Genomic DNA, 27264 nt, shown 5'->3' on the forward strand with positions numbered 1-27264 from the left:
TTGTATGTGCTAGTTGATGGCTGGTTTCCCAAGCCCTTACCTAAGCACTACTCAGTGGTATGACTTTGAGTGTTGACTACAACACCGATCCCCTAATTCCTAAGAGAGGGGAAGAAGCATGAGGTCCTAGCCTGAGACATGTGGCGTTGCATTGTACACACAGCCTTCCCTCGGAGTGGATACTGAAATATTCATCAATACCAGCAACCGAAGAAGCTTCTCTGAACTTTTAAATAAGTAGGTACTTCAACTGGAGTTCAATATTAAAATGCAATCTTCACCCAGTCTGTTATTAATGTGATGTTTATGCAGATTCAACTGTTCCACTCGTATCCTCTTTGCAGAGAACAAATACTGCTGTGGTCAGCATTCGATACATCCCCGGTGGATGTTGTTCTGCCAATGTACTTCAACACAGCTTGGAAGAGAGATGGAAACCGCAGCTTGGACGCAGCCAGTGACTTAGTTTGACATACCTGCTCCTCCCATTAACAATGCATAAGTCTAAAGCATCTGTTGATGTTCAGCTTGCCAAAAATGTTTAAAGATCTCCTGAGCTCCACTCTTGAGGTTTAGAGGTCTAGGTCAAATGCCTTGTCTGGTCAGCCTTCAGGTTTTAACGTAATGAGAAACTGTTGATATTTCTGTGTGTATAAATGATTGCTCTACCCTCAACGCCCTTTTGAAACTGTCTCTGGAAAACACCTCTGTTTTCCACTGTAAGACATTTGCTTCATGTGGATAGAATGTAGTGAACAAGGCAGCTGTTCAGTATGTATATATACTTGCTATTACTATATGCTACTTGCTATTATACTATATACTATTTTACTCATTCATGTCCCATCCACGGCACAGCTTCAGCCTCCTCCTTTTAAGTTGGTGGCTTCACTCTCCAGGTTTCTGTTGTGTTGTCTGCGTGTTCCTGCTTCATTCCTGCCCAGCCTGGACAGGAGCAAAACAGAGTTCCTGAAGTTGTTAAATGCTTATAGTTGCAAACAAAATTGCATTGGCAACTGTCATTTTCCCCGTCATTGGGGAGAGAAGTGTTCATATAAAAGCTAACGGAAAAATCCAGACATACCACAGTGCTGAACAATTCACCACTTAACAGTAACATGTCGTGAGCAACACGTGTCCTGAATGTACAGAACTCTGAGATGGATATTTCCCTTTAACTTGTATTATGGCTCTGCTAAGGTTTAGAAGAAAAAAAATTAAAATATGAATATTACCATTTTTTTCTTCTTCAGAGAGACACACCTGTGATGCAGAGCTGCTCTTTGAAATTTTCAGAACCAGCAATTGATATGCTTTCAAGTGATTTTGCTAAACTTCAGGCTCCTCCCATCTGGTAGTGGGGGTAGGCTAGTTTTATTTATTAGAGAGAATTTACCCTTTTTTTTGGCTGAGAGAAATAACAGGATCGGTCCATTCAGAGCTGGGTTATCCACAGCTACGTGTTATTAAAAAACATAGCGGTTAAATGTCCAGATCTGTAGAATCCCTGTTGATTCGGTGAGGAAATTCCCTATATGGCTATTTTCAGAATCGAGTTCACGTTTCTAATTCTCCAGTTTTGCTACAGAATCCCGGCGTGACCTTGAACAAGTCAACTTGATTTCTTTCCATCTCGGTTTCCCATTTGGGAAATGGTGGGGCAAATAATCGTTTTTTATCTTGTGGATATAACAAGATTATAAAAATATGGTAGTTCTAAGATCCTTAGAAAACTGATCAAATGAAATTAAACAGATCCTGCAGTCCGGATAAAATGAGATGAAACAAGCATGAAACTATTAGTGAAAGAAACGTTTATTTATCTTCTACAAATAAAAATGCAAAGTGATTAAGTGGGTCTTTTCTAGCTATTAGCAATAACAGCTCTAGCCAGCTGACTTCTGTCACCCTTGAAAACTAATTTGTGGGGTACAGTCTTGAATTTAGTATGCTTACAATAAATACCCCTAAAAATGTTGTCACCTTCTCTGATGCATGATGTTACTGCTGCGATAGTACTGCAATTACTTGCCCTACAGATAAAAAGCGGCTGCTCTAAATGAGATGCTCTAACACAACGGTTTGCAAATTTCTTTTAATTGATTTTTTTTTTTCTGTGATATTGCCTTCTTTTACTGTACATCCAGCAGTATTTTTGTGAGGCAGGGGAAAGGAATGGGAATAGCGTTAAAGGTTATTTTTATCCAGGGCTGTTTCGGAGGTCTGGTTCATAGCATGCGTGTGCCCTGGCCAGCCACGGCTGTGCAGTGGAGCCATGGAGTGGGGTGGCACCGAGATGGTTGGAGACGGCCGTCCCTCCAGGCGGCATCTCCGCTGAGTCCAACCTGCCACGCAGCTGCACGCTGGAGGAAACCCCGCGCCTCCCTGCTGCTGACGGAGAGGCTGGGCACGGTTAGCGGTGAGCTTTGTGTGCGTGTGAGGCGTTGGGAGAGAAGAGGAAAGCACCAGCTCTGTAGGCATTTTCCTTCCCTGGCTTGGTGATCAGATGAGAAATGTCTCCCTTTCAGCATGGCCCTCGAAGCAAGACAGTGATTAATGAACAAAACAGTAAGGAAGGAGTTTTGACTGGTTGACTTTCTCCAACACAGAAGGAAGACAAGAGAAGTATTTCAGAAAGCAATAGGCTGAAACGTGCTACAGAGAAACCTTGACTCGTGCTTGGACTCGGCCAGAGTCCTGTGTGCAGGAAATTTCAATTTCCTCTTTTTTTCTTTTTTCCTTCTTTTTTTTTTTTTTTAAACTCAAGTTTTAATCACGTTCAGACTGTGCAGATGAAATCTCAGTCAGAAGCCAGGCCTGCAAAAGCTGCCTGCTTACTTTCTCTGTGATGCCCTATTCCAGGTGCTATTGTCAGGATATTTTCAAGCGGTGCTCACAGATTACATGGTAATTTGGCTTCTGAAGTGGTATGCAATTGAGCATTGCACTTTAAATTCCAGTGGTCAAACTCAGAAGAGATTTGTAAAGTTATGGCTCAGCAATTGCGAATGATCAATTTTTCATAGCTTAATAACCGAGTGCTTGTTTTTTGAATGACGGGAAGTGATCATATACACTCTCACCTCCAGTCCTAATTGCAAAGTAAAGGAGGTTAATGTAAACCGTGAAGGCAGTTTTGATCTGGATGTTTCACAGCAGCAGAAAAACTTAGAGCTATGGTAAGTTCAAACCATCAATTTTACTTCTGAGACGGAAAAGTTAAGCGCTCATGTGGTTGGTTTGCACTCATCAGCTGGTAAGAAACAACTTGCTAAGCCACAGGAGCCCAGTCGCTTGGGATAAACCACAATGTAAAGACAAATTATAAATGTGTATTGAGTCTAAAATTTAAGATGATATAAACTATGCATTTAGACCTGTTTTAAATCATCTTTTTTTTTTTCTTTTTTGCCTGTTAGCTCAAGCTCATTTACATGCTCTTGCGCACATGTAAATTATGATCTGAAACAGCTCTCTGAATTTACCTAAGAATAACTACAAAATCATAGAGAAAGTGTTATGTTTTGTTTTGCTTGAGGGAAAGGAAAGCCCAGATTGAGTAGAAAAGAAAATGTTTTCAAGCTTTTAAAACATTTACTAAAAATGCAAGTTTTCACTGCTGTGCCTAGTTCTCTCCTCAGATGTATGCGAGCAGTGAATGTGACTGCGGTGCCTTTCTATGCCACGAGCAAGGCAGAACTGTAAACTGGCACATAGATAATGGCAGGTTTAATTTTGCCGTCACCTCTTCTACCTTATTTTGTCTGTTTTAGCTAGTAGAAATGCCAGTCAAGGCATAAAGAAGGAGCAAAGACCATCCCTTTCCCAAAGAGATCGTCTTGGCATCAGATGCAGTGCAACAGGTAGTGCAAATGGAAAGGTTGAGTGAATGGAAGTAAGAGAACAAAACAGAGATCAGCAGAAAAATGGTATTCTTGGCTCATTGCTTCCCCAAGCAATGCCAGACAGCGGTGACACAGAGGGGCATGGCAGAAGCAGTCTTACTGAGGATTTAAAGGATGGTAAGGTGTCATTACTGAGGACTTCTGATGAAGAATAAACACGTGAATTCCCTTCCCAAGTCAATGGGACTTTTATTGGCATGTATCTTAGGGCTGAATGTGTCCCTTTCTGGGATCAGTTTAAAAAAAAAAAAAAAAATGCAAGTGTTGCTTTTTATCAAGTCCATTAGGAGACAAATTCAGCGATGGGGAAGAAATGGGAGGCTTTTCACTGAGAAAAAGAGAAAATTGCTTCATTTGCATAGGATGTATCACAGCTGTACCCACTGCAGAAAATGTTTCCCCTTGGGATAGGGTGGTTTAAAAACACAGTCATCCGGCTGCAAAGTTGTTTCTGATTTAAGCAGATAGTGGCACTAATAGTAGCACTGCATTTCTGGAGGGATGATGCTTTCAACCTTGTGCCCAGCTACTGAAAACACCTGGCACAGCACAGGTCTCCAGGATGTCATCTGCCACTTAAACATAGGAGTTTGCTGTTTCTAAACCAAGGATATCTGAGCAATATTCCCTAGCTGGGGAATTGTCCATCTAGATTTGCCAAGCACAACCCATCTTGTTTGAAGTGGCTGCTTGTTAGCTCCTATGGTAGCATCTCCTGCATCACCAAATAGCATATAAGCATCCAAATCGTCATTTTGTCTTTGAGACACTTAGTTTGTAGCTGGTGCTACTCTTCAGTGAGTCAGCTGCGTGTCCTGTGAATCTGGAGTTGTAGCTAGTCACAGATGGTCCAAGAGATCAGAAAATATATCTAAGATTATGTTGGGGGTGTCTGGCGTGCTTTTAGCAACACTCCTCATTTCCCAAAGACAAGCAGGTTAGTGGTTCCTTTGTCGTGTTTGCTTTCAGTGCATTAGGCAGGAAAGACTGCTGCAGCTCTGGAGAAGTAATGAGGTAGAAAAAAAGGAGGCTTTTGCCACGTTTTGTTGGCTAAATAAATTCTCTTGAAAATGTGAGTTCTAGTTATTGTTGCTGCCACCAACTTTACCTCTTACTCTAACTCTAAGGAGCTATATTTGAGATGTGGTATCAGGACATACCCCTGTTGCTGTGGTGTCTTGGCCAGGCATGTTTTTTCCCGTTGTCTTCCATTCCAGCAAGATCCTTTTTGCTTCTTCTCTTTTTAAAATGCTCAACCAGTTTTCACCTCCCATTTCTCTTGTGTGTCCCTCATAGCTACGGGGCAGCTAAGCTACAGGTCTACACGTGAAGTGGCTAACACCTGATCGGGCAGTCAAAGTCTGTTGGAGTGAGGTGCCTATGTATCCCCAGGAATTAATCCTTTTCTTTTCCTAACATCCTACTTACCTGATATCCACAGCTTCAGCATCTGATATTTTTGCACCCAGTTACTGGGCATTGCTCTGTTCTGCTGTAGACGATAGCACGTGATTATAAGCAGCAAGGTGTGTCGCCCTCCCTTGTGCACTCTCTTTGATACCATCTAGGAAAAAGAGATTTCTCTCTTCTTATTCAGTGAATGTCTGATCCTTAGCACTGAGGGTTTCGTTTTGCTGCAAAAAATTCCTAAGAGGTGTTTTAGCGTAAGATTCAGAAGGTTTCAAAGAGGCATCAGTTAAACCTCCCTGCTCTGCGATAGCCAACAAGTGGATCTTTCAGATGTCTGAGTGTTCCCTGGAGGTTCACATTATTAATATCTGCCTTATGACAAGGTGGCTGTGCTGATGCCAGGGTTTTTTTTTTTCCCCAGCCGGCATGATTAATTTTTCTTTCCTTTCTTAATATCTCTGAGCCAGATGCTTCTAAATGTCCTCGCAGGGGTGTATTGCTGTTCTTAACTGCTCCTCCTTCCCCCCCACCCTTTTCCAACTAATTCATATAATGGCTCCAGAGATGCGTTTTGTAGAGTCACAAAAATAAAAACTTTGAAAGCCTCCTAAGGTGATGGACTTGACATGTGCAAATCTGGCCTCCTGACGTTCCTGGTGGGTTTGAAAGCTTAGTGCCAGGTAGTCTGTCAATAACGTTTCTCATTTCAGAGTGTGCTTATTTGCCTAGCACTTTACAAATTATATCCATGCAGAACTGCTGAAATGCAAGTATTTCTGGTGGGGAGAGTGACAGCAGGGTGTTGAGCTGCCGTTTTGGAGAGAGCAACGGAAGTTTTGGCTGAAGAAAAGGAGGCACACTTGTATTATTTATAGAAAGTGCCGTGGATCTTCAAGCACTGATTTATTGTAAAGGCTTCAAAACACTGCAGTACTGAAAAAGGTCTTTATTCTGCAAACAGAAATTAATTCTCCTTCAGAGCTCTTGCTCCAAAGCGCAACTGTACAGGTTCAAGTTTTACCAGCTCAGAGAGCAGAAGACCTTAGCAAGCTCTACAAGCAAATGGCTTGTTTCCAAGGAGTTCGTATTTTTGCCATATCTCTCCATTAGTTTCCTCCAGGTAACAGATTTGTGGGTCTTTTGTATTTATCCTCAGCTGTTTTCAGTCATTAGTGCATTCACCTGCATCTCAGGGGATTTTTCCTGGAGGAAGCAAAACCCGAAACGGACTAGTTAGTGGTGAATAGATCAGGATTTAGTTGCTTATTTTTGTGTGTGTTAATACTATATGTTGGAGGTGGATCATTGCATTTAGTGGTGAAAGTCTTAATTTGAGAAGCCTAGAAAACAGTGTTTCTTAATTTCTTATAGGGCAGGCTAAAATCTCCATCTATTATGTTCTACTGTATTTTTTTTACAATTTAACAGTGAGAAAAGGTATAATATAAAGCAATGGATTTGCCAGTGCAAATGGAGCTGTAATTAGGGGAATCAAGTCTTTACTTTCAGTCTTTCTTTTTTCTGGGAAGATGAGGATACTAAGAATATCCTCAGAGTAAGGATACTCTTAGGAGTATCCTAAGAGTAAGAGCAGGAGGACTCCTACAGCATTCCTTTCTGTAATAGATAGCTGGTCATTTAGCTGCGTATCAGGCAGGCTCAGACAGCAGGCAGCCCTTTAGCCCACAGCAGCATGGGAATTAAGTTAAAATTAACCTGAGTTTGGAAAACAACTAGCACCACTTTATTTGTCCATTTAATTGAATTATATGACGCTGTGTAAGTATGCTGACCCACAGACGTAAATTGCTCCACCCTACCCATTTCCCTCCTTAATTCTTTCATGCTAATGGAGTTGATGGGGATGTTGACTGCACAGAGAGAGGGAGAGAGGAAAAAAGGCTGGAAATAAAAGGGACCGTTCCGGCCTCGTGCAAACCTTCCCTTTCAGTGAAATGCTTCTGAGTGTCACAGCTGCGCTAACTGTGCAGTGATCTTTGTTGCCATTAAGCTGATTATATCTGCTGAAGGATTCATCCAACTAATCCCGCAATGCTGCAACTGGTTGCTTTATATTTAAGCACAATTTTTATTTTTTTTTTTTCCTAAGAAATAAAAGTCAGTTTGGCTTCACTGGACTCTCAAAATGGGTCAGACTGTTACAGGGACCCACTTTTTTTTTTTTTTTTTTAAATGTTTGTTGGTTGGTTAATACAGGAAAATAGGACACATTAATGGGCTCCACGTATTAATGGATGCACTCAGTTTGGGAGAGGTCTGTGCACGCATTAGGACTCGGCAGTGTCTGGCGTAATTTTGGGTGGATGTGCTGTGAAGGTGCTATGCTATCATTATACCTTTGGCACTGCATCGTCTTGCGTTTTGCCTGCGTGGACATACCATACAGGCAGCAGCTTTGCATCTAACAGTGACTCTAATGAGAGAGATTCTGACAGGTTGGATTGATTTAATTGATTTAATAATCAATTTAAATCTAGTTCGTGGTTATTTTTCTAAGGAAAGGTTGATTTTGATTGGTTAGTAGCCATTAAAATATGTTCATTTGCAGCTAAATATAGCCTTTATAGTAAATTTAGTTCTTCTTTTTGTTAATCAGGTACGCAATGTCTGTCCATGTTTACTTAATTATGTAGTTTAACCTAGTTTATTCACATTCTTATTTTTTGCATTTGAATCAGGCTAGAAAACAGCAAATGAAACATTTCTTCTCTGTTAGACTATTAGTTGGTTTGTTTTCTCTTGTGCCCGAGTACATCTGAATGGAAATTAGAATTTAATTTTAAAAAAATCCTTACAAGGAAATTTTCAGTCACTTCTTAAAAAGAAACTAAAATCTGATCATAAATATAATGGGTTTGGTTTTGGAAGGGAAAAATAATTTTCTTTGTATTTATGAATAACACACTACTTAAAAGAGATGTCTGGCACATTCAGGTACTCAACTTTCCTGCTCACGTTTTGTTAACAAAATCAAGGATTTTAGGAGCAAAATGAAGGAGCAACTGGAGAAAGATGAGGACCAAACATAAGCTTTAATTCTGTCATTAAGCATTCAGTGTTCTGCAGTATTCTTTGAATTTCGTGTCTTCTAAAAGCTATTCTCTCAGACACAACGTGTAGTTATCACTCAGATACTTAACTTTTTGCAGTGCTCCTATGCTACAGACATGGGTATCGTATACAAAAGCATATGGTCATTCTTTCCAATTCCTCAGGATTTTAAAGCTGGTAGATCTGTTGTCTCATACTTAATTTTTATCCATTAGTAGCCCAAAGCTGGTCTAATACCGCAAAAGGCTGGTTACAGGAGTTTACAGAGTGACTTGCCTGCTCAATAGTTTGACTTTCTTTAGAAAGTAGGCATCAGATGTGTGCTGCTTGAAAACATGCATTATTTTTCATTTAACTGTGGTGATTTTATGGAAGCATATTCTGTTGGGCCATTCCTTAGGTTGCCCTAACTTCAGATATATTAGGGAAATATTTTTTATTTTAGCAGGTAAAAGCAAGCATTGCATTTCATCCCTCCGAGGCAGTGATTGTAACTAACATTACTTTGGTTTCATAGGAGCTTCTAAAAAAAGAATTGTTTCACTATTCCAAGTACAACTTTTCATATAAGCTTTAAGGTCCCATTAAAACTAGTGGGACAAATTATATTAATTCCTTTTGGATTTTTGTCTTTAACACTTAACTGTTTAATTGACCAAGACTTGTAAAGCTGCCTGCAAGCAATCCTTAGTAGAAGATGACTGAAGATCACCATCCAGAAGGCACGTGCCAACCCAGTTGTGGTGGGTCTCCTTAGCAGCTGGGAGAGTCTCGGTTCACAGCTTATGTTTTTCCACTTTTGGTGCTCCATTATTTTTTCTTCCCAGATTACTAAATGAAGGCAAGATTCTCACTAAACATAGGCTTAGGTGAAGACAGATCTTACGAGAAGAGGGAAGACCTAGTGTGGAAAAGGACAGCATGTCCTAATAGTCACAGCGTAGCGCTGGGAGCTCAGCATCCTGAAACTAATCCTGGCTGTGGGCTGTGCTCCTCGTTTGACCTTGAGTAAGTCAGACAGTGGGGTTTTTTTTTGCGTGTCTCAGCTTCTGTAACTAACATGGGAATACTATGTGCATATATCCCTGGGTCTTGCCTAGATTAATAAACCAATATCTGTAAAGTAAGCCTTGATAAATGCTAATTGTATTAATAAGCGTACTTGAACCTTGTGCAGAACTTTGGGAACGCACCTGCATTTCTGCTTTGTGAGTGGCTGGGATACGTCGGGGCCCTGGGCCAGGGTGGTCAGCAGCAAGAGAGACCGGTTTGGGTCATTTTCTTCCTCCCAAGGGACTGCCTGTAGCACATATCTGCAAGAAGGTCTTGAATACAACTTTTCCACTTAACATGCTCCCCCATCACCCACTGTCAGCAATGAGATTAAATTCTGTGCGACTGCAGAGGACGTTGCATGATTAAAATCCTCTTTTAGAAATTAGTATGTACCATCGCTCTATAGTACTGTGCCTCTTCTCAGGGAAGGGTATTGTCTCCTGAGCACTCAAGGTGTGAAAAGCCACCAAGTGAAGCTATCTATCTTTGAATTTTATGCTGTTGCACAGTTGCTCCCATGACAGCTACAACTGCATAAAATCATAGGGACTTTGGGACTTCTCCCTTCACAGGGTCACAGAGATGTGGGGTAAGTTTTGCAGAACAAGCAGTAGAATAGCAAAAGGAGTGTTTGAACTAGAAGTTCTGCTTACAGTAGAAAAGGTTTCCTGAGGGGGAAGGATGGTCAAAGTCCATTCTCCTTAGGAAGCATCTCCTATAACTGGCTACTGTGGAAAAAAACAAAACACTTTACCCCCAGATATTGCACAGCTTTTCCGTACCTTGCTGCCTGTATCAGCCCAGAGAAATAGAGTAATCTGTGCACTTGCATATCCAAATTCAGCCTTCATTAGGCATCAAGCATTGAAGTAGCCCACAGAAGGGCTTTACTTACATAAACTTTGCATGCTCTCGGTAGATACCTTGAGGTATGCAGGGCTGCTGCGTTCAGTACAAACTGAAGCTCTTGAGCCATCATTTCCATTCAGCTTCAGGTGCTGGGAGGCTTTGTGTCATGACCAGGAGGTGCAGTAGGGTGAGTTATCCTGGATGGATTGATGGTTTTCTGGAGGAGCTTTTCTGGAAGCAGCTGATATTTAATATCCAAGTTTAATGCAGCTAGTAGGCTTCATACTGCCTTGAGGAGGGCTGCAGCAGAACTGACTGACTGGCTGGCTCTGCTGAGAGGTCTCTCTTTCCACTCGCACATCCTTGGTAGCTGCAGCACAAAGCAGCTAACATTAGCAGGTTCCACAGGTATTCCCTGTTAATGGAAACATGAATGCGATTTCTGCCAATCTAAATCCTGCAGTGAACCTGGTGCTCTGAATCCCTGATTAAGGCTTCAGGCCTCATTGGTAAGTGCAAATATATTTGCTGGTGTGAACTATCCACCAGTTGAGAAAGTGCTGATGTTGCCAGCCCAGCCCACGGGGCCGGTGTCCATGGGTGAGTTCTCCTGCACCTGCAGGGACACTCCTGTGGACAGGGGTTTGCCCTACCAGGCCCTGTGGCTTCTCTTTAAAAAGCTCCCTTATCCCAGCCCTTGCCAGCTGTGATAGGAAGTGAAAACAGCAACTGTGTCTTTTTTAGGCAGTTAGTATTTTGTTTTAGTGCTGGCTTAGTGAAGACTGAAGAGATGTTCTCAGGTTTGCTCAGGGCTCCTTCAGCTGCAGGAGATTGGTTTAGGATGCTGTTAGCAGATGGAAGTCAGTGAGGAGGATGTTGATCTATTCCCCTTTATCATTCTTTTACAACATATGAAGAACACTTTGAAACTGTTCGTTTATTTAAAAAGGAAGGTAGAGAATTCATCTTCCTTAAAGACAGAAGTCCTAGGTTTTATCTGTTAATTTATTTCAGCATATATTTAGGAGTTCATAAAAATATGTATTTCAGAGGGAAGAAATCTCATTTAGCGGAATGATTTTTCATTTGGGACTGTGTAAAATTGTGGCTTTACTTGCTGCTAATGTTGGTCTGGCATTTGAGTTTAAAATGCTCTTGTTAGAGCACTCTTCCCGCGCTGCCTTCAGTGGGTGATAGACAGCACTTCCACTCCTATTGCCAAGGCTTTCAAAGAAGATCTCCTATGAAATTAGGTTTTACCAGGTTAGACTTTCCTGCCTTTTTCTAATCTAAAAAAAAAAAAAAAAAAAAAAGGGCAGGAACTTCTGAACATTGTGAAGAAGTCTTTAAAAAACATAACGTTTGCAAATGTTTTTCTTCCCTCCACCAGTAAAAGTGAGCTTTTTAAATATTGATCTTTTTATGCGCTGCGTTTTCTCTGCCAGCTTCCCCGTGTCTTTGATTCTTCTTTTCCCTAAGTTGTACAGTGGACCCCGAAGGGCTCCAGGGATGTGGTTTCTTCAGATCCATTGGTGTAGCGTATTTCTGTGCTTCAAGCAGCCTGATCGTGTCCCTCGCTCTCCTGATTTGCTATAAGAGGGCCCTTGTACAAGATTGTGCAGGAGCAGTGGGATTGAAAACGAGTTTATGTTTCTTCAATTCCCTTAGTCCTGATGCGTTCTTAAAACGAATTCAGCATGCCTTAGAGAAAAAGCTGTCTTCAGAAATGTGCACACTCGCTGACTCAGGTATACAGGCTAAGGGGTCCAGGTTAAAAAGCATTACATAGGTGTGCAACGCGGGCACGTGTCCAGTGTGTCAGATCACAGGCTGGAGGTGCACCTTTTCTGTTGGGCTGAGGGGTCCCGAAGACGCTGGTGCCTTCCCTGGCCTGCAGCCTGGGCTGGGAAATGAGGAAAACCCTGAGTCCTTTTTCTAAGGCTGGGTCTGAAATGCCTGCTGGAAGGAAGCATCGATGTACTTTTGTTTATTCCTCTGTCGCACTTATTCCCCATTTGTGTCTGATATGATCTTTGGAATTAGATGCAATTCAGGCATTGTATATGGTGGTTTTAAGGCATCAGTGTGTTTTTAGACTATACTTTTTCATGTGCAGACAATGAAGTTGTTGTCAGGAGCTGCAGACTGGTGCACAGGAGCTGTTCTCATCTCATAATTCAGTCCCTGTTGTTGAAGCATATGCTTTAACTCCTGCTCTCCTGACCTGCCTGCTGCTGAGCCTCAGCGAGACACACAGCCCGGCTTCAGCTTAATTCCCCTCCTGTAGTTTGAGGCACTGGGACGAGTGCCCCAGCTGGAAGGAACATGACATGTTCCCCATTTTACAGGTGGGGAAGCTGAGGCACTGAACAGTTGGGGTTCAGCCACCGGTTATGGCAGAGCTCCTTCTCCGCATGCTGTGTTTTCCCTGTCTCTGTAGAGAAGAAGGGCTGGAGCTAAGACTCCAAACACAGATACTTTTGCCACAGGGACGGGATTATGCGGCAGACTGGATTTCTGCCTGCTGCTTCATGTTCTGAATGTGTGTTTCTGCTAAAGCCTTTCCCTGGCGGCTGGCAGGCTCCTGGCTTCCAAGAGCTCAGTCCCATTTTTCCTTCAGAAAACAGAGGATCTGGGGGAATTTAGAAGAACACTAACTCAGAGCAGACACGCAGTTTCCAAAATTGAATCTGGTTTTCCATGGCTTTTAGCAGAAGGGTTGATTTGGGTCAAAATTAACGCAAACACTTGTGTAGACCATTTAATATTTAGTTTATGGACCTGTTAAGGCAGCAAGATAATTCCTTTAGATTACCCCTGTAATTCCTAGTGAATATTTATTTTAAAGTGACTTCAGTGCCCTTAGTCATTAGCAAAGGTTAGTAATGCATCTCACAGCTGCCAGACTCAATCCGACAGCATTTGTCAATGGGAGGGTTTCTCCTTTTGTTTCCTTTTTTTTGTTTGTTTGTTTTTTAACATTTCTCCAACTCTTGCGGCTTAATCCCACGGGCTCACCTCTAATCACAGGGAAGCATCCGAGCTGCCTTTGCCGTGTTGACTTCCACTTGAGCAAGGCTAAGGAGGGTGCCTAATCCTGGGCTTTTCTCCGGCTGTCTGCCGAGGGTGTTGGGTACCCAGCCTGCGTGGGCTGCGGGGGGGAGGATGGAGTATGCTGCGGGTTCAAGGACGCGCTCCCGCTTTAATGTGCGCAGACATGCTCCCACTCGCTCTCTGATTGGCAAGGTTAACTCGGAGAGGCTGCAGCTTTTTAAACTGATTTGATTAGGCCCACTACTTTATCCCATTCCCTCCCCCACCACTCGGCCCACCACCTCCTGATCCTTTTAACACAGCCCTTGGTCCAATAACCAGCCAGTCTGATTTTTTTTTTCCCCCCTTTTTCCAATTTTCGTGCTGAATTTTGACATTTTGTAAAATAGATTATGCGGCCCTGCAGGGAAGATCAGGAGGCAGTGTCTTAGTCTCAGGGCTGTGTTTTATTGTGACTAGTTGAGAGGCTGGGGTTTGCCTCCTCTTCCTCACTCTCCCCAGCTCTCCACCTTTCCCAACTCTCAGTGTGCATGTGTGAGTTCAGGGACAAGAGGCTGAGGGCTCCTGTACCCCATCTTGGATGCTCATTGCCCTCCAGTTCCTCCTCTCCCTGCAAAACCAGGGCTGGGGAGAATTACACAGTCAGCCCAAAATGACTTAGCACCCCAGGTCCTCTTCTGCTGTGGTATGACGACGTGTTTGCAAAAAGAAACAGGGACAGCGCGGATAGAGAGCACCCTTATCCTGCAGGAGCAAAATAATGGTATATTTTAGCAGCAAACGTTGCTACTTGGGATTACTCTGGGAGAACAGATCACCCGTAGCTTCCAGTTTACAGGCTGGCTGACAAGCGGGATGGGCTTGGAGGGGCCGGGAGGAGCTGTTGTGGCACGAATGCCTGCAGCCACTGGGGCAGCAAGGGTTGAGTGGCCACCAGCCCAGCCTTCACAGAGTCTGTGACCCGGTTGCTGTCTTCAGCCGGTGTGCTCTAGCACTTTGTGTGCTGCCAGTTTTCAATCCTGGGCTCCGCCTCTGGTACGCAGCTTATGTTTGTCATATTAAATACTCCAGGGGAATCTGGAGCCTTGGGTACGTAAGTGCCTCTAGCCAAGTCTCTCTAGTCCCCTAGAGAAGTAAATAAGGCCTGTAAATTACAGGCGCTCACAAAACCAGAGAGCCCCAACTCACAGAACAAAATTACTGGGGAGTGACCAGCACTGCTGCATTTTTGGGAATCTCAGACTGATCCAGGGGAAGGCACATCTCATCTCGTTATCGCTTGCCAATTTGTTTCACCAGAACTGATCTAAGGCGGTGTGGGCTAGTTGAGCAGCTCGGTGCTGGCAGGGACCAAATCCAGCAAACAGGACCGACCCTACGGAGTCACCCTGGTGAAACAGCGCAGCATATAGACAATCCCCTACGTGCAACGTATTAAACCTTGACATACTGCATTACTTAAGAGGTCTCAGGGAAAATTAAAACCCTTTTGACTGGGTTTTGCAATGCAGGGAAAATTTTAGTGACATTTAAAAGGTTTCCCTTGTGTTCCTCTAATGGGATAAATAAAAAAAGGCTTGTTTTAGGCCAGCAAATGGGGGGACAATCCAATTTCCCTGATTCCATCAAGACACTCTTAAAGCATTAGCTTGTGCAGTTTTAAAAAAACCCACAACAGACTGACCCCTCTGCCTGATGGCTTTGAAAAGTGTCCTGATGTGGAGGTATTTATCCTATACGACATGGTTCATCGAGGCACTCCAGCAGCACTCCTAAATATACTCCTTTGTTATTAAACTATTTAGGAGGACAGCATGCACAGGAGGAAGCACAAACACCGGTTTATTATTTACTGCTGCAATCCATGCTGGGACTGTGCTCAGAGACTAACACGTGATGACGTGCTCTTTAAATTTGGTACTTGGAAGAGAAAAAGGATGGCATTAGCTAGTAACATTTCTGATGAAAGAACGAAACCGAAGCATGCCCTTAACTTTATGTTTTTAAGCACTGTTTTGGCTCAAAATAAATAAAGTTGCCCCCATGGAACATTGTATTTGCAGTTTGTTCCCATCAGTCAGAAAGATTAATGTATCAACACTTACTTCAGAGGGGGCTCTGGGGATTGATAATGGGAGATACGAAGCCTTTCACCTCGAGGTCACTGGTTCAGCTCTGCCCCACGTCGGTCGCCACCACCAGTACCTGCCATCTGCTCCTCCCCAGCCGTCCGCCCAGTGCGAAATGGGCTGGTCCCAGTGCTGGGTGCTGGGGGCAGATGTCTGGCTCCCAGTGGGCTTCCCTGGGCTGCTTTAGCAGGAAAAGGGATGGACCCGCTCAGCTCAGCCCCAGATGTGATGGCAGCCCCAGCCGTCGGCTCAGACTGAGCACCACCGGGGAACTTGACCTTCTGCCGCGCTTGTACGACCCGTGAATGGCGAACCTGTTACTCCTGCCCTGTGCAGAATAACTCATTCAAAAAGCAGGACATCCCTGAACATAAATCTGTCTGTTATAAAGTTGGCCACGGTTTTCCCCAGTTGCCCTCAGATCCCGCTGAATTGCATTAGGAGTAGCTCTATTATACAGCACAAGGAGGGAGCAAGCACTGCCTCTAGACTTTGAAAGAGCCCTTTAAAGTGAAGATCAATTTTGCATCTCACTAAATGAGTAATGACAGACCAAACTGCAAGTACTTAGTTCAGCTTTATTTTAATAGCACTGTGGCTGCATCGAGAAATCCCAGTTACTGATACAGTTTGATGTCCTGAGCCAGTTTTCTCCAGACATTTTTCCTTTTTTCTTTAGTATTGGCACTTTATTAAGAGCTGTTTTGAAACCTGACTCTGTGAATAAGCAGCACCAATAAACCTTTTCCCTCTCTATTTATTTCTCCTTTCTTCCATCAGGGAACAGTCCTAATGATCGCAGGCTGAGAGGGGAGTTTTCAGAGTCTAATGTGTAGTTGTACTTGGTGGTGGCTGACCAAATGAAAGAGCAGCTTCCTGCCTTATAAAATAAGAAACGGTAAATCAGCTACTAATACAATTCACGGAGGCTGCTAAAAGGCTGTTGGATGTCACAAAAACAGCAACCCTTTGAGGTGATGAGACGGGAGCTTCTTAAGTCAACACATGCAGTCGGCTTCTCCCTGGCAGCGGTCCACTTCGGGGCAGGATCCAGGCTCTGATGCCTTCTCCCTCTGGCAGACGGCTGTGAGTGTGCGAACGTCCTCTCTAATTCCAGATTAGCCACAAAGAGGAGTCATCATGCTTAAGAAACAGGCGTGCTTGGGAAGGAAAGGCTGTCTGGAGGCTGCAGGGCACAGCCCTATCCTGAGATGCTCTGAAATATCTGAGCAGGGTCCCTGGCACTGGGTTTGTTCTAAAAGAGCAGAAAAAAAAAGAAGGGCCTTTCAAGCCGAGAGCCACGGGCCACTGTAACTCAGCTCCCCTGCTACCCCAGGCTCCCTCAAGCTTGGCTTAATAAAATCCAGGTCTCATTTAATGAGTTCAGAGGATGATTCAGACCATCTCAACATGGAAAGTTTTGATTTTGCACACCAAGCCAAGGAAGGTTTATGAGACCAAAACAGAGTCTCCAGAGTCTTTATCCTCACTGACTTAAAAGAGAAGAAGATCCCTAGGCCGTTAGCAGCGCCTCTGCTCCTCCTGCGGCGCATTGCCATGTGCGACATGGCTGTGCTTTTATTGCAGCCGTGCCTGTAGTCGTCCCGATGCTGCGGCCTCCCTGCCAGGCTCCAGCCGCTGCTGCAGGGTTCCTGGGGGTTTCAGCTGACCCTGCCTTTGCCCAAGTCAGCGGAAATCAAACTGTGGGTTCAGACAGGGCACTGCTTTAGCCCACCCAGGGGTGGTTTCCCGGCTTTCTTTATCTCTAATGGCCACTCAGTTGTTGGCTTTAGAAGGACACTTTATACGAAGAGGACATCCTGAAACACGGAGTGGCAGCCCTGAGTCCATTATAGTTGACAATTAAAAGTGAAACATCTTCTTGGCCACCCAGGGATGTGGGTTCAAGCCTGCTTATGAAAAGCGGTTATTTCCGAAGTCACGAATCCCTTTAAATAAATATAAGCCACCGTTTGCCTTGAAGTCAGAAAGGGCTCAGGTGAACTGAGCAGTGGCAGCAACGCTCTTGGCTCCCGCTGTCTCCCGTCCAACCTGCGAAGTTTAGCAGCCTAATCAAGCTCCCTTCTCTCTCTTTAATCAGGTGGAGCAAGGGGCATGGTGACTTGCTGGCTGGCGCTGGATCCGATCCTGCTCGCGGCGTTCCCAGCCCCTCGGCAGCGAGCGGGTCCGTGCGCGGGGGAGCCGCCTGTCTGATGGGCCGCCGCGGCACCGCTTCCACTTAATCTCTCTGCTCCCGTCCACACGTGCTGCCCTGATATCCGACAGCCGGTCCCATGCGGGCGCGGTGCCAGCAGTGACTTTACAGGCTTTGTGGCAGAGATTATTTAAAGGAGATTAACCCTTCTAAACCCCTTAGATTTTAATTATTTCTGTATGTATTTATAAAACCTGCAGTCTGCTGGTTCCAGGGCACAACTGCCCCAGTCCCCATCTTTACCCTGGATTCGTGAATATACAATGCAGCCATATTACGGGACAGGGGCTGGACTGGACAGGGGTCATTTAACTTATTTATTGCCATTCTGGAACAATTCATATCTGGGATGAAAATGAAACATTATGGTTTCAAATTGTAAAAGGAGCTAATAATTCAAATTACTTTAAAATACTAGCACTAACACTCCATTAATTGTATTGTTTGAGTCAATGCGGCATCTCTCGCTAATTGTTTTGGTTAAGGCAGCTCTGTCATTAATGCATGCTGTTGCCTCCCCGCGCCTCTGTTGTGAACATGGAGCACCTTGCGTCTCTCTGAAGACAGGGCTTTCTGTAGGGTTGATGTATTGGCAGCCAGAAGAGGGAAGGCCTGTTTCTTTCAGTCAGTCTCTTAGCAAATTTTTATATGCATATTAATGCTGTGAAATGATGAAGTCTGGAAAACTGTCATCGCTAACAGGTACCGTTAAAAGGAGGAAAAAAAAAAAACAGTGTGCACCTCCATCCTTTCATGCTTTCTCTCCTATTCGTCATGTTGGTTAGTGCTGGGCTAATGAGTTTTTTAGAATTAAGGGGTGATGGAGGGAATTTCTCCATGCTGCACGCAAACTGTAAAATCCAAACGAAACTGGAAATATCTTATTTCTGTTTCACAGAGCAACCTGGCTAATCTCAGGTGATGCACACCTTGCAGAGGTGGGAAAAACAGTTAAAGAGTTGGTAAGCCATTGCCACTGAGACTGTTGGAGCAGAGTTACCCCAGAGGCCACCTCTCAATATGGGTTACAGTCCTGGCATGAGTGCTGTAGCTCTTATTTCTATATATTCTAGGATTGCTGCTGAAAAATGACAATACTTGAATACATTTCTTAAAATCAGATGATTTTTATTTATTCTTGTCTCCCAAGCAAGGAAATAAATGCGGACAGTGCCAAGGAGTCCATAAATAAATTTTGTTCTTGGAGAAGCTCTTTAATATGCACACAGTCCTGCTTCTGTAGTAGTGAACATTTGACCAGTAGCAATTAATTTCTTATCACAGTCTTTCTATGAGGTAAGGAAACATTAGTGTCTCCATTAGGAGGTGGAGAACGGGAGCTCTCCGAGAGCAAATGATGTGCCCAGCTTCTCTCCCCTGCCCCACGGCTTGCCAAGAGATGCTGGAGGGAGAGGGCATTGCAGCGATGCCTCTCCTGCAGCGCGGCTGGAGGCTCCTCTCCAGGCAGGTCTGTCCTCCTAATCAAACGATAGACTCGGAAAACGTTCAATATCTGTATATTTCAGAATAAATATTGTTAAGCTAATGAATTTTCAACCGCTTACTGTGAAGCACACAGTATTTCCTTTAATGGCAGGTGGTAAAATAGAGAAGAAAAAAAAAGAATTAAGGTCCCGGGTATAAATCTCTTCTGTCTAGAAAGGATGAAAAGAGGGCTTCTTGCAAAACCAACCTTACGGAAAGTAACGTATGATCCCATGGCATGTAGGTGATTAGGCAAAGCGTCCCAAAGGTTAATATATCTTTTCTCATTCAAATGGGTAGGATCTCGAGCTGAAAGTGCCGGACCCCTGCGTTCAGCCCCGTGCCCTGAGGAAGGGGAGCGGGGAAGCAAAGGGTTAAATTTCGGGGCTGTAGAAGCAGATTGTGTTTTCCTTCTATGATGTGGGCTGACAAGACATCAGTATTCTATTCATCTGTTGGGAATTAGGCTGTTAATCCAATCAATGACTCTTGAGCGAGCTGCAGCCTGCCTCCCCACTGGGGAACAATCGGATCAGACGGGAGATTGTTTAAGAGCACAGCGCGGTCCCGGTGTCAGGTGGAATTTCCAAGCGTTCCCTAGTGAATTGGGGATGGGAAAGCTGTCTCAGCCCATTTATCCTGCCCCTTAAATAACCAGGTATCTGCCTTAGCCACGCTAAAGTGATAAAGCAGTACAAGAGCTACTAACTTTTACGTGGGGAGGGGGCAGGGAAGCACCCTGAGAAGAGAGATTTTAGCATCTTGCCCTTAGGAATATTGTGCTGTTTGCAGCCTGGGGTTGCATTTGCATAGTTTTGTTGGAGGCTGGCTCGGCTGCAGCGCTGTGACACTTGTTACAGCTCTAGGCAATGGCTCTTGCCACACGCATTTTTGATCCCTGGGCTGAGGGAGCCCGGAGCTTCCCGGCAGCTTTTATATTGCACTGACACACTTTGATGACCAGAAAGGTGCCTGATGCTGGAAGTAACAAGCAGCAGCAAATATTCTTTGGAGAAACCTATAAATACGTACGTACAAATACACAGCTGCGCTCAGAGTGCCGGCTGCAAATTGGGATGAAAATGCTCAATAGGAGAACAGCCCGGAGAGTTTCAGAGCCGCTGTGTAGATTCAGAAATCAGTTTGTTCTGCAATTAAAGACAGCCGTGTCTGCGGTGGGATATTGAGAGTCTGTATCTGTGCCAGCAGCACTACATGCTGATGATAGTAGATGTGATAAATCCCATTGAAATTGCACTTGGAAATTTAGGTACACCACCAGTTAGAAACGAGGGCGATGAAGGATTAGCGTAACCCTGGCACGCCGAACTCCTCGGGCCAGTGGCGTTTGGGTGCATTAGCAGATGCAGGTTTCAGGAGGGGGGGGGTGGCAGTTCCTGGGCATCATATTCTTTCTGAGCTTTCTTAGATCTGGTTTTAACAGCAGCTTTGCAAGTGGAGGGCTCCTCCAAATTAGTGCACCTAAATGAACCACGAGTATGAGCTCAGGCAGCGAAAATGAATAGGGAGGTCCCCAGACAGAAAGATCCCTGGCTCGGAGACTTGGTTTTAAAGGGCTTCAACATCCCTCTTCCCTTGATCATAATTTTGAATCAAACAAAAGCTAATGCAATTTTCTTTGCCTTTCGGTAGCAGATTGTGCTGTAAGGGTCCGTGCCATTAGAAATGTAATAATTGCTTCTCTATGCAGATCTAATTTATCTGTGAGGCACTTAGAAGATAGGCCAAATGATAGCCTGGCGGTAGGCTCTGGAGAGGGGCCCAAGAGGTGATGATAAAGATCTGTCTAGCACCTTCCATCCTCTGCCTGGCAGAGTGCAGGAAAAGGTCTGAATGGAAGGAAGGGGGCAGAGGGGAGAGCTCTTGGAGAGGGACAGCTCAGTAAGAGAGGGGTGCCTGCCAAGCCTACCCACGTGCAAGGGAGGTGGAAGAGTTAATTGGGGAACCAAACGTGGGATATCCAAGACCTGTGCTTGTTACCTTGGGCTGTTTGCCATCCCCAAACAAGAGCTGCTTGTGACCAGTGCGTGGATTTTGGTTTTGCTTCTGCCAGAGGTTGCTCTGCATCCTGTGTCCCACAGCATCGGTCCTTGGGGAATGCCTGAGCCGCCTTCGAGCTGCTACCAAGGACGTACATCATCATGTCTCACAACAGCCTACACTTGGCATTAACAACCGTAACCTCACAAGCACTTCACAAACACTAGCTAACCTGTTATATCTTTGTATGGGCCACCCAGTCTGAAAAATGGGTAGAAAACATAAAAGTCTGCTTCATTTTCCTAGGGTTGGAGCTATGTGGGACTCGAGATGTTCTCCACAAAGCTGTTAGATGGTCTTGTTTCTCAAATTGCGCTGCCTCTGGTATTGCTTTAAGGCTCAGGAGGCAATTAAAAGCAAAAGTCTAGGTGCATGTGGGTGCACACTGGTCTAAGGTAGGGATTTTAAAAGAACAGGATCAAATTTCAACCTAAACCATTGCTTTTCTATGCCAGCATTTGCACACGCAGAGATCCACTCGTCTATCTGCTTCAACTGGAGAAGCATTCATTTTACATGTATTAATGTACATGTCCAAATCCAGGCTGCTGTGTGCAAAAGCAGCATGTAAATGAAAATAAAGGCTGTCTTGGGGCCATCTACTGAGTTGTCTGGTGGAGTTTGGACGGGTTATATTAGCTCGCATTGCCTGGTTTTACGTATTCGTGGGTATTAGCATGTAAATTCTGGTATGCTTTTAGCCGTAGTCTCACCCTCAGTCATCTTGGGGATAAAATTTCAGAGAGAGAAAAAGAAGATGATGAGGTTAAAGTAAATTGTTGGGAAGTTGAAGTCTAAAGTGGAAATAAATGAGAAATAAAAGCCTTTTTTAAAGTGGAGGGAAGTATTTTCTTGCTATTTTTCATCTCCCTGGCTTGAGTGAGTGTGTGTCGTGAGGTTGCAGAGATTTATATTCACAGCTCCTAAGCACCGGTGCTTGTTCAGAAGCTGTATTATTCTAGCCCTTTTTATTCACTCACCTTCTAAAGATGTAGTGTAAATATTTATCTTCTCTCCGGCCCATCCATGCTGCCCAGGACCCAGCGCTGTTAAACACTCTTATCACCTCATCGGTCTTATCTCCTGCGATCCCTGCCAACATTTGGAGTTTGTCAATGGGAACAAGCATGCACCTTAGAAGGTGCCACAAATGAACAGAAAGAAGAGGTGATGTGGGGGAAAGATTGCCTTAAAATAAAGAGTGCATGTGCTATCCCTCAAAAGGGAGAGGTTAGTGTGTATGTTTTCTGCTGTGCTTTTCACGCTAACGGTGTCTGTGCTTGGAGATGTGATTGAAGGCACAGAGATGAGGTCTCGGTGTGGACCAGCACTCGAGGAGGTATGGGGTCCCTCGCAGCTGGCATGGAGGGCTGTCCAGCCCCAGCTTCATCACTGATACGGGGCCTAGCTGGACCAAAGTGTGCCCAGCTAACCAGCATGGTTTTGTTTTTCCCCTTTCTGTACTTGTGCTAAATATGTGAGATGGAGGAAGAGACGATGTCTCCCTTAGGGCCACCCTCCTGCTCGCAGAGGTTTCTGTACGCAGCTTGGAGAGCAAGTGAGGCAGGTCTGGAAGATCAATGTTTATATAACACTGTTTTAAAAACTGTCCCGTGAAACCAGCACAGTCAAACACTGGCACGTCAAGGTCTGCTGGCCATGGTGGGGCAGCGGGAATCGAGTTTTATAGCATGCGTAGCATCTCAGCAGGGCTCAGCCAAGCTATTTCCATGTCTCTGCCCCTCAGTCCAGAAACTTTGTGTTAGGTTAAGCAGGGTACAGAAATTCCCAAGGAATGAACATGGGATGGCAACACCAATATAATCCTATCACTTATAAGACAAAATTGACGTGCAGTAGCTATAGTACCACTTAACGGATAAGACAGTTGGTCCATCTGCGCTCGGTCCATCTTCTCTCATTTCTCTTGCTTAAATTTCTCAGGAGCAGAACAAAATCCTGTTATCCAATAAGTTACCCACTGGTAGTTGGATTTTCATTGAGTGACATCTGTCGCAGACCACGGATGTAAGAGGTACCGGTGATTTTGTACCATCTTTGTTTTGATGAGTTTGGTAGACGTGGGCATCTGGTTTTATTTTTGAAGTACTTGGAAACACTCTTGTCTCCCTTGAAGGCCGCGCAGCTCGGCTGTCATCCTGCCATGGCCAGATGTGCCAGGAGGCTGTAAAAGGCGCCAGGGATGGCACATGGCGTTAGGAGGCAAGAGGAAAGCTTGGAATCGATCCGTTGTTGGTCAGTAACTTGCATGTGTGGGACTGCCCACTCCTGCATTTGCGTGTGTAATGGTCTTTCCTTCCTTTCTGATCGTCTTCTGTCTGCCTGTATGGGCTCTACCATTTCCATGAGCTCCTTTTTATAGGCAGGGTATTGCTAAAAGGGCTCTGGGACCGGTACCGGCCAGTGCCTTGCAAGCCGAAAGCAAAGCTGTACAGAAACACGCATTACTGCTTTGAGCCTGGCCTTTTGCCACTTCTGTGTTGAAGTTCACCGAATCAGAGCTCTGATTTCCTTATTTTTAACCTATTGCGTTGACATTATTCCAGCTGATGTGTGATGTTGAAAGGGCATTTCTCGGAGGCATCCCGGCATGGAGCACAGCTCAGCGTTGGCCCTGGAGCTGCCCATATCTTTTGCACTCCCTGACATCAGCTCCCCTACTCAACACCTTCTCTTTGTGCTTCTGTCATGCTACAGAAGCTCGTATTGGGAAAAAAAAAAGTCTTTAATTTCTTTTAACATGCCTTAGCACAGAAATGATAATGCACCGTGATTACCTAACTTTCCATAGGCTCAGTTTGGAAATAACTGGTTACAGTATTCAGGTTTTTACATTACAGATTTATCAAATGATTGGTTTCAGTGTGGACCGATAGACTCTGGGTCTTGTTGTACTTGCAGTTCTGTATGATTTACATTTCCATAATCTGAAAGCTAAATTGGAGACAGAAGAAGTGAACAACCATGACAAACATCCCCTTCCAAAGCGGTGCAAGTATTCTGATGGGTTCCGATGGAGAAAAAGTAGCTGCCCCTGCTTGCAAGCCAGATGAGCGAAACGGTCCATCTGATCACCACCAGCATCTCTGCGTTCCTTCTGGCTGCAGAGGATGCGCTCCTGGCTGCGACGTGGCAATCTGGTGCCAGCGATCCCGGGCTGGGCCGGTGACATTTGTTGGTGCCCTGGGCAGGGTGCAGCAGGGTGAGGACAGAGGCTGTGGCAGGCTGTCCCTGTCCACTCACCGTTTGGGGTCATTCGTCCCAACAGAGGCACATCCTGGGAGAAGGACACACCACACCTTGCCTAGGATGCTCCAGAAACCGCTGCTTTCTACCACACATCCAGAAATATCCCTTGCATCAAGGCCAGCTACAATTCATCTTAAGACCACTTCTACGCATCTTGTTTCATTGTAAAACACACATTTCCAGCACCTGGTAGATGATATTCATCTCACGTAATTTCCACAATGGGAGCTGTAATCCTCACTTTCATGGCCCATCTTTGATTAGTTTCCAGGTGTGACCATTTTGCGCTGAAGGCTCAGCGCTGCTGTACCTGGAGCTGAGTGCTGTGCACTGAGCCGCCGGGCACGTCGGGCTCCGATTAGCCACGGTGCTCCAAAAAGCCAAAGCAAAGAGGGATTGAGATCAGCAGCCTCCTGAGGACATTTCAAGGCCCTTAGTGAGTGACCACACTACAACTTTTTCCATTTACCTGGATTAAAATTTGTCACAGAGCATAGCAGAGCATCTGAGAAGTATAACAAATAGCATTTGGCCAGCTGTCAGGCTCAAAGGGGAAAAAAAAAATCCACAGCGTAAATAAAGTGTAAACAATGTTTGCATAACATTGGATTAATAGTACTTTTTAAAAACCACACTGGGATTAAAGAGATGCATTTCGTATGCCGGAACTTGCGCTCTCTTTTTAGCCCCATAAATGCCAGAAAGTACATCTAAGAGAAATAAAAAGCCTTGTTAGCTCAAAGCCTGCTGCTGAAGCAGCAGTGCTTTACGCAGGCCTTTGGAACAGGAACAAATGGCCGTAGTATTCCTGGAGCAGTCCTACGTATTTTATAAGGAGCTTTGCAGCAAAGCGTTCCCATGGAAAGGGATTTCTGCTGCGCATCTCCAATCCCATTCACCTGCAGGTTTTGAAGCTGCAATTTTGAAGGTGCTGATGTGGAGGGGAGCTGGCTTCCCATCCCCCAGCACACATACGACCTGCATATTTGAAAGCCTGCCTTTCCAATAACTCATTTGTAGCGCTCCCGCCTCTTCTTCCCCAGCCCTGCTCCGTATTTTGCTGAAGTCAGTGCCGGCCCTGCCACTCCTCCGAGCAGGCATGTGCTTAAGGACCGCTCAGGGGCTCTGGCTCAGATCGGTTACCTTATTAGTGTGGAATAATCGATGGATGCTGTCCTTGATTCCTTCAGTTGTTTGGTTTGCAGTATCTTCTAAGGACACCCATTTGCATTACGCTCCCCACAGTTTGGGCAGAAATAGGCTCCTGAAATGACGCGCCTCCAAATGTTGGCATGAGTGCCGCGAATGGGGCATAGCGGCACGTGGAAGGAAAAATCCCACCCCCCACATTTTCCCCAGCAAAGACATGAAATGGATGTTTAGGCAGCAGATGCCCGTTACATCTGGCTTTTCTCTTTTGTCCCTGTTGCTCCTGTGGTTGTTGTGTTGGTGCGGAGTCCCAGAGCAAAGCATGGCACCTCCCACCCTGGAACACAAGTCATTCCTAGTTCCTCAGCAGAGTAGGGTTAATATCGAACAGAATAACAGGCTGGGAAACCAGAAGTCCCCAAACAGCAACGGGTGGGATTTCTGCCTCTTTTCCTGTTCTTCTTTTCCCTTTCGCCTGCTCCAGAATCCGCGGCAGGCTGTAGAATTTGCACCTTAATCCCAAAGATGATGGTAATTAAAAACTTAAGTCTCCATAAACAGATGCAAATAAATTAAGGAGGCAAAGAACTGAATTAGAGGCTAATCCTGGTGGGGTAGTGAAAGCAAAGGGGCCAGTAATTCTTTGCTTCTGTTATTTCACCTGTTCTTGTGGCAGGACGAGGCTGCGGGGCGGGGCGGTGCCTGGGTTTGCCCTGCGGGACGTGCTTCCCAAACGGTTGCAGCTGATGCAGTGGCGTACGTGTTCGCTTGAAGAGGGAGCTGTGTGCCAACATCTTCAAATCGTGTGGTTTGCTTTGCCTTTGCGCAGCAGGTGTTTCACAAGGATGAGTTCGGCAACCGGCTCTCATTCCTGAGCGTTGTGCATAGCCCTTTCCTCACCCTTGATACGGCAGGGACGCCAGCAGCCCAACAGAAATTACTTGGGCTTTGGGTCCGCCTTTGTCCAGACCTGAATTCCGAAGAGCAAGGACCTAAGGTTTATTCAGTTGGAGGAAAAGTAGTGTTTTCCCCTGTGTGCTCCCTTGTGCTGAAGAGTGCAGCACACTGAGCTGTGCCAGCGTCCCGGTGCTTTACCCTTTTCTCGAGTAGCTGGCCAAGGCTGGGCTTGCACAGAAGCATCTTGCACTAAAGTATCAGGATTAGTGAGGGTCCCAAAGTAAGGGCGTTGGACTGAAATCCTTCATTTTTATGGGCTGGAAGTGGTAACGCTATGAACTGAATTATACTCATGTCATGACGTGATACACGCACTCGTATGCATGGATAGGTATTGATTATCCATCAATACGGATTGATGGTGGATGATGATTCAAAGCCTGGCTGCCAGGTAGCTGGGTGTCCTGGGCTGTTTATCTAGTCAATTAAAATAATGCTGTGATTCAGCTTATTTATTTAAAAATGGGATTTACCTGCATCCCCACGACACTACCTACACCTCTAAAATCAAGTCTCTCTCTTTTTCAGGATGGGGAAGGCCAGACCGCACTCCATTATGGTAAGCTGCCTTTCAGCTTGGTTGTTCCCTCTTAACAGGATGGATTTGCAGCTGGAGTAAATGATCTGCGTACAGAAAGCAAATTTCAGCAGA

The 27264-nt window shown here is 45.0% G+C and overlaps 1 protein-coding gene across 9 annotated transcripts in view; it reads left to right on the top strand.

Moving 5' to 3' along the window:
- Window positions 1–27264, top strand: part of ACBD6 (acyl-CoA binding domain containing 6) — an 88183-nt gene that overhangs the window by 56290 nt on the left and 4629 nt on the right. For 3 of the 9 annotated variants that reach the window (XM_082313903.1, XM_082313907.1, XM_082313909.1), the window contains one exon: window positions 27141–27171. In XM_082313903.1, coding sequence (XP_082170029.1) covers window positions 27141–27171 — 31 coding nt within the window. Of the gene's footprint in view, window positions 1–344; window positions 798–17576; window positions 17894–23180; window positions 23272–23373; window positions 23469–27140; window positions 27172–27264 lie in introns of those variants that run through there. The other 6 variants (XR_014228363.1, XM_082313908.1, XM_082313910.1 and 3 more) reach the window with 6 other exon arrangements.

The sequence above is a fragment of the Platalea leucorodia genome, assembly GCF_965183815.1.
Source record: "Platalea leucorodia genome assembly, chromosome: 5".
Taxonomy (NCBI): Eukaryota; Metazoa; Chordata; class Aves; order Pelecaniformes; family Threskiornithidae; genus Platalea; species Platalea leucorodia.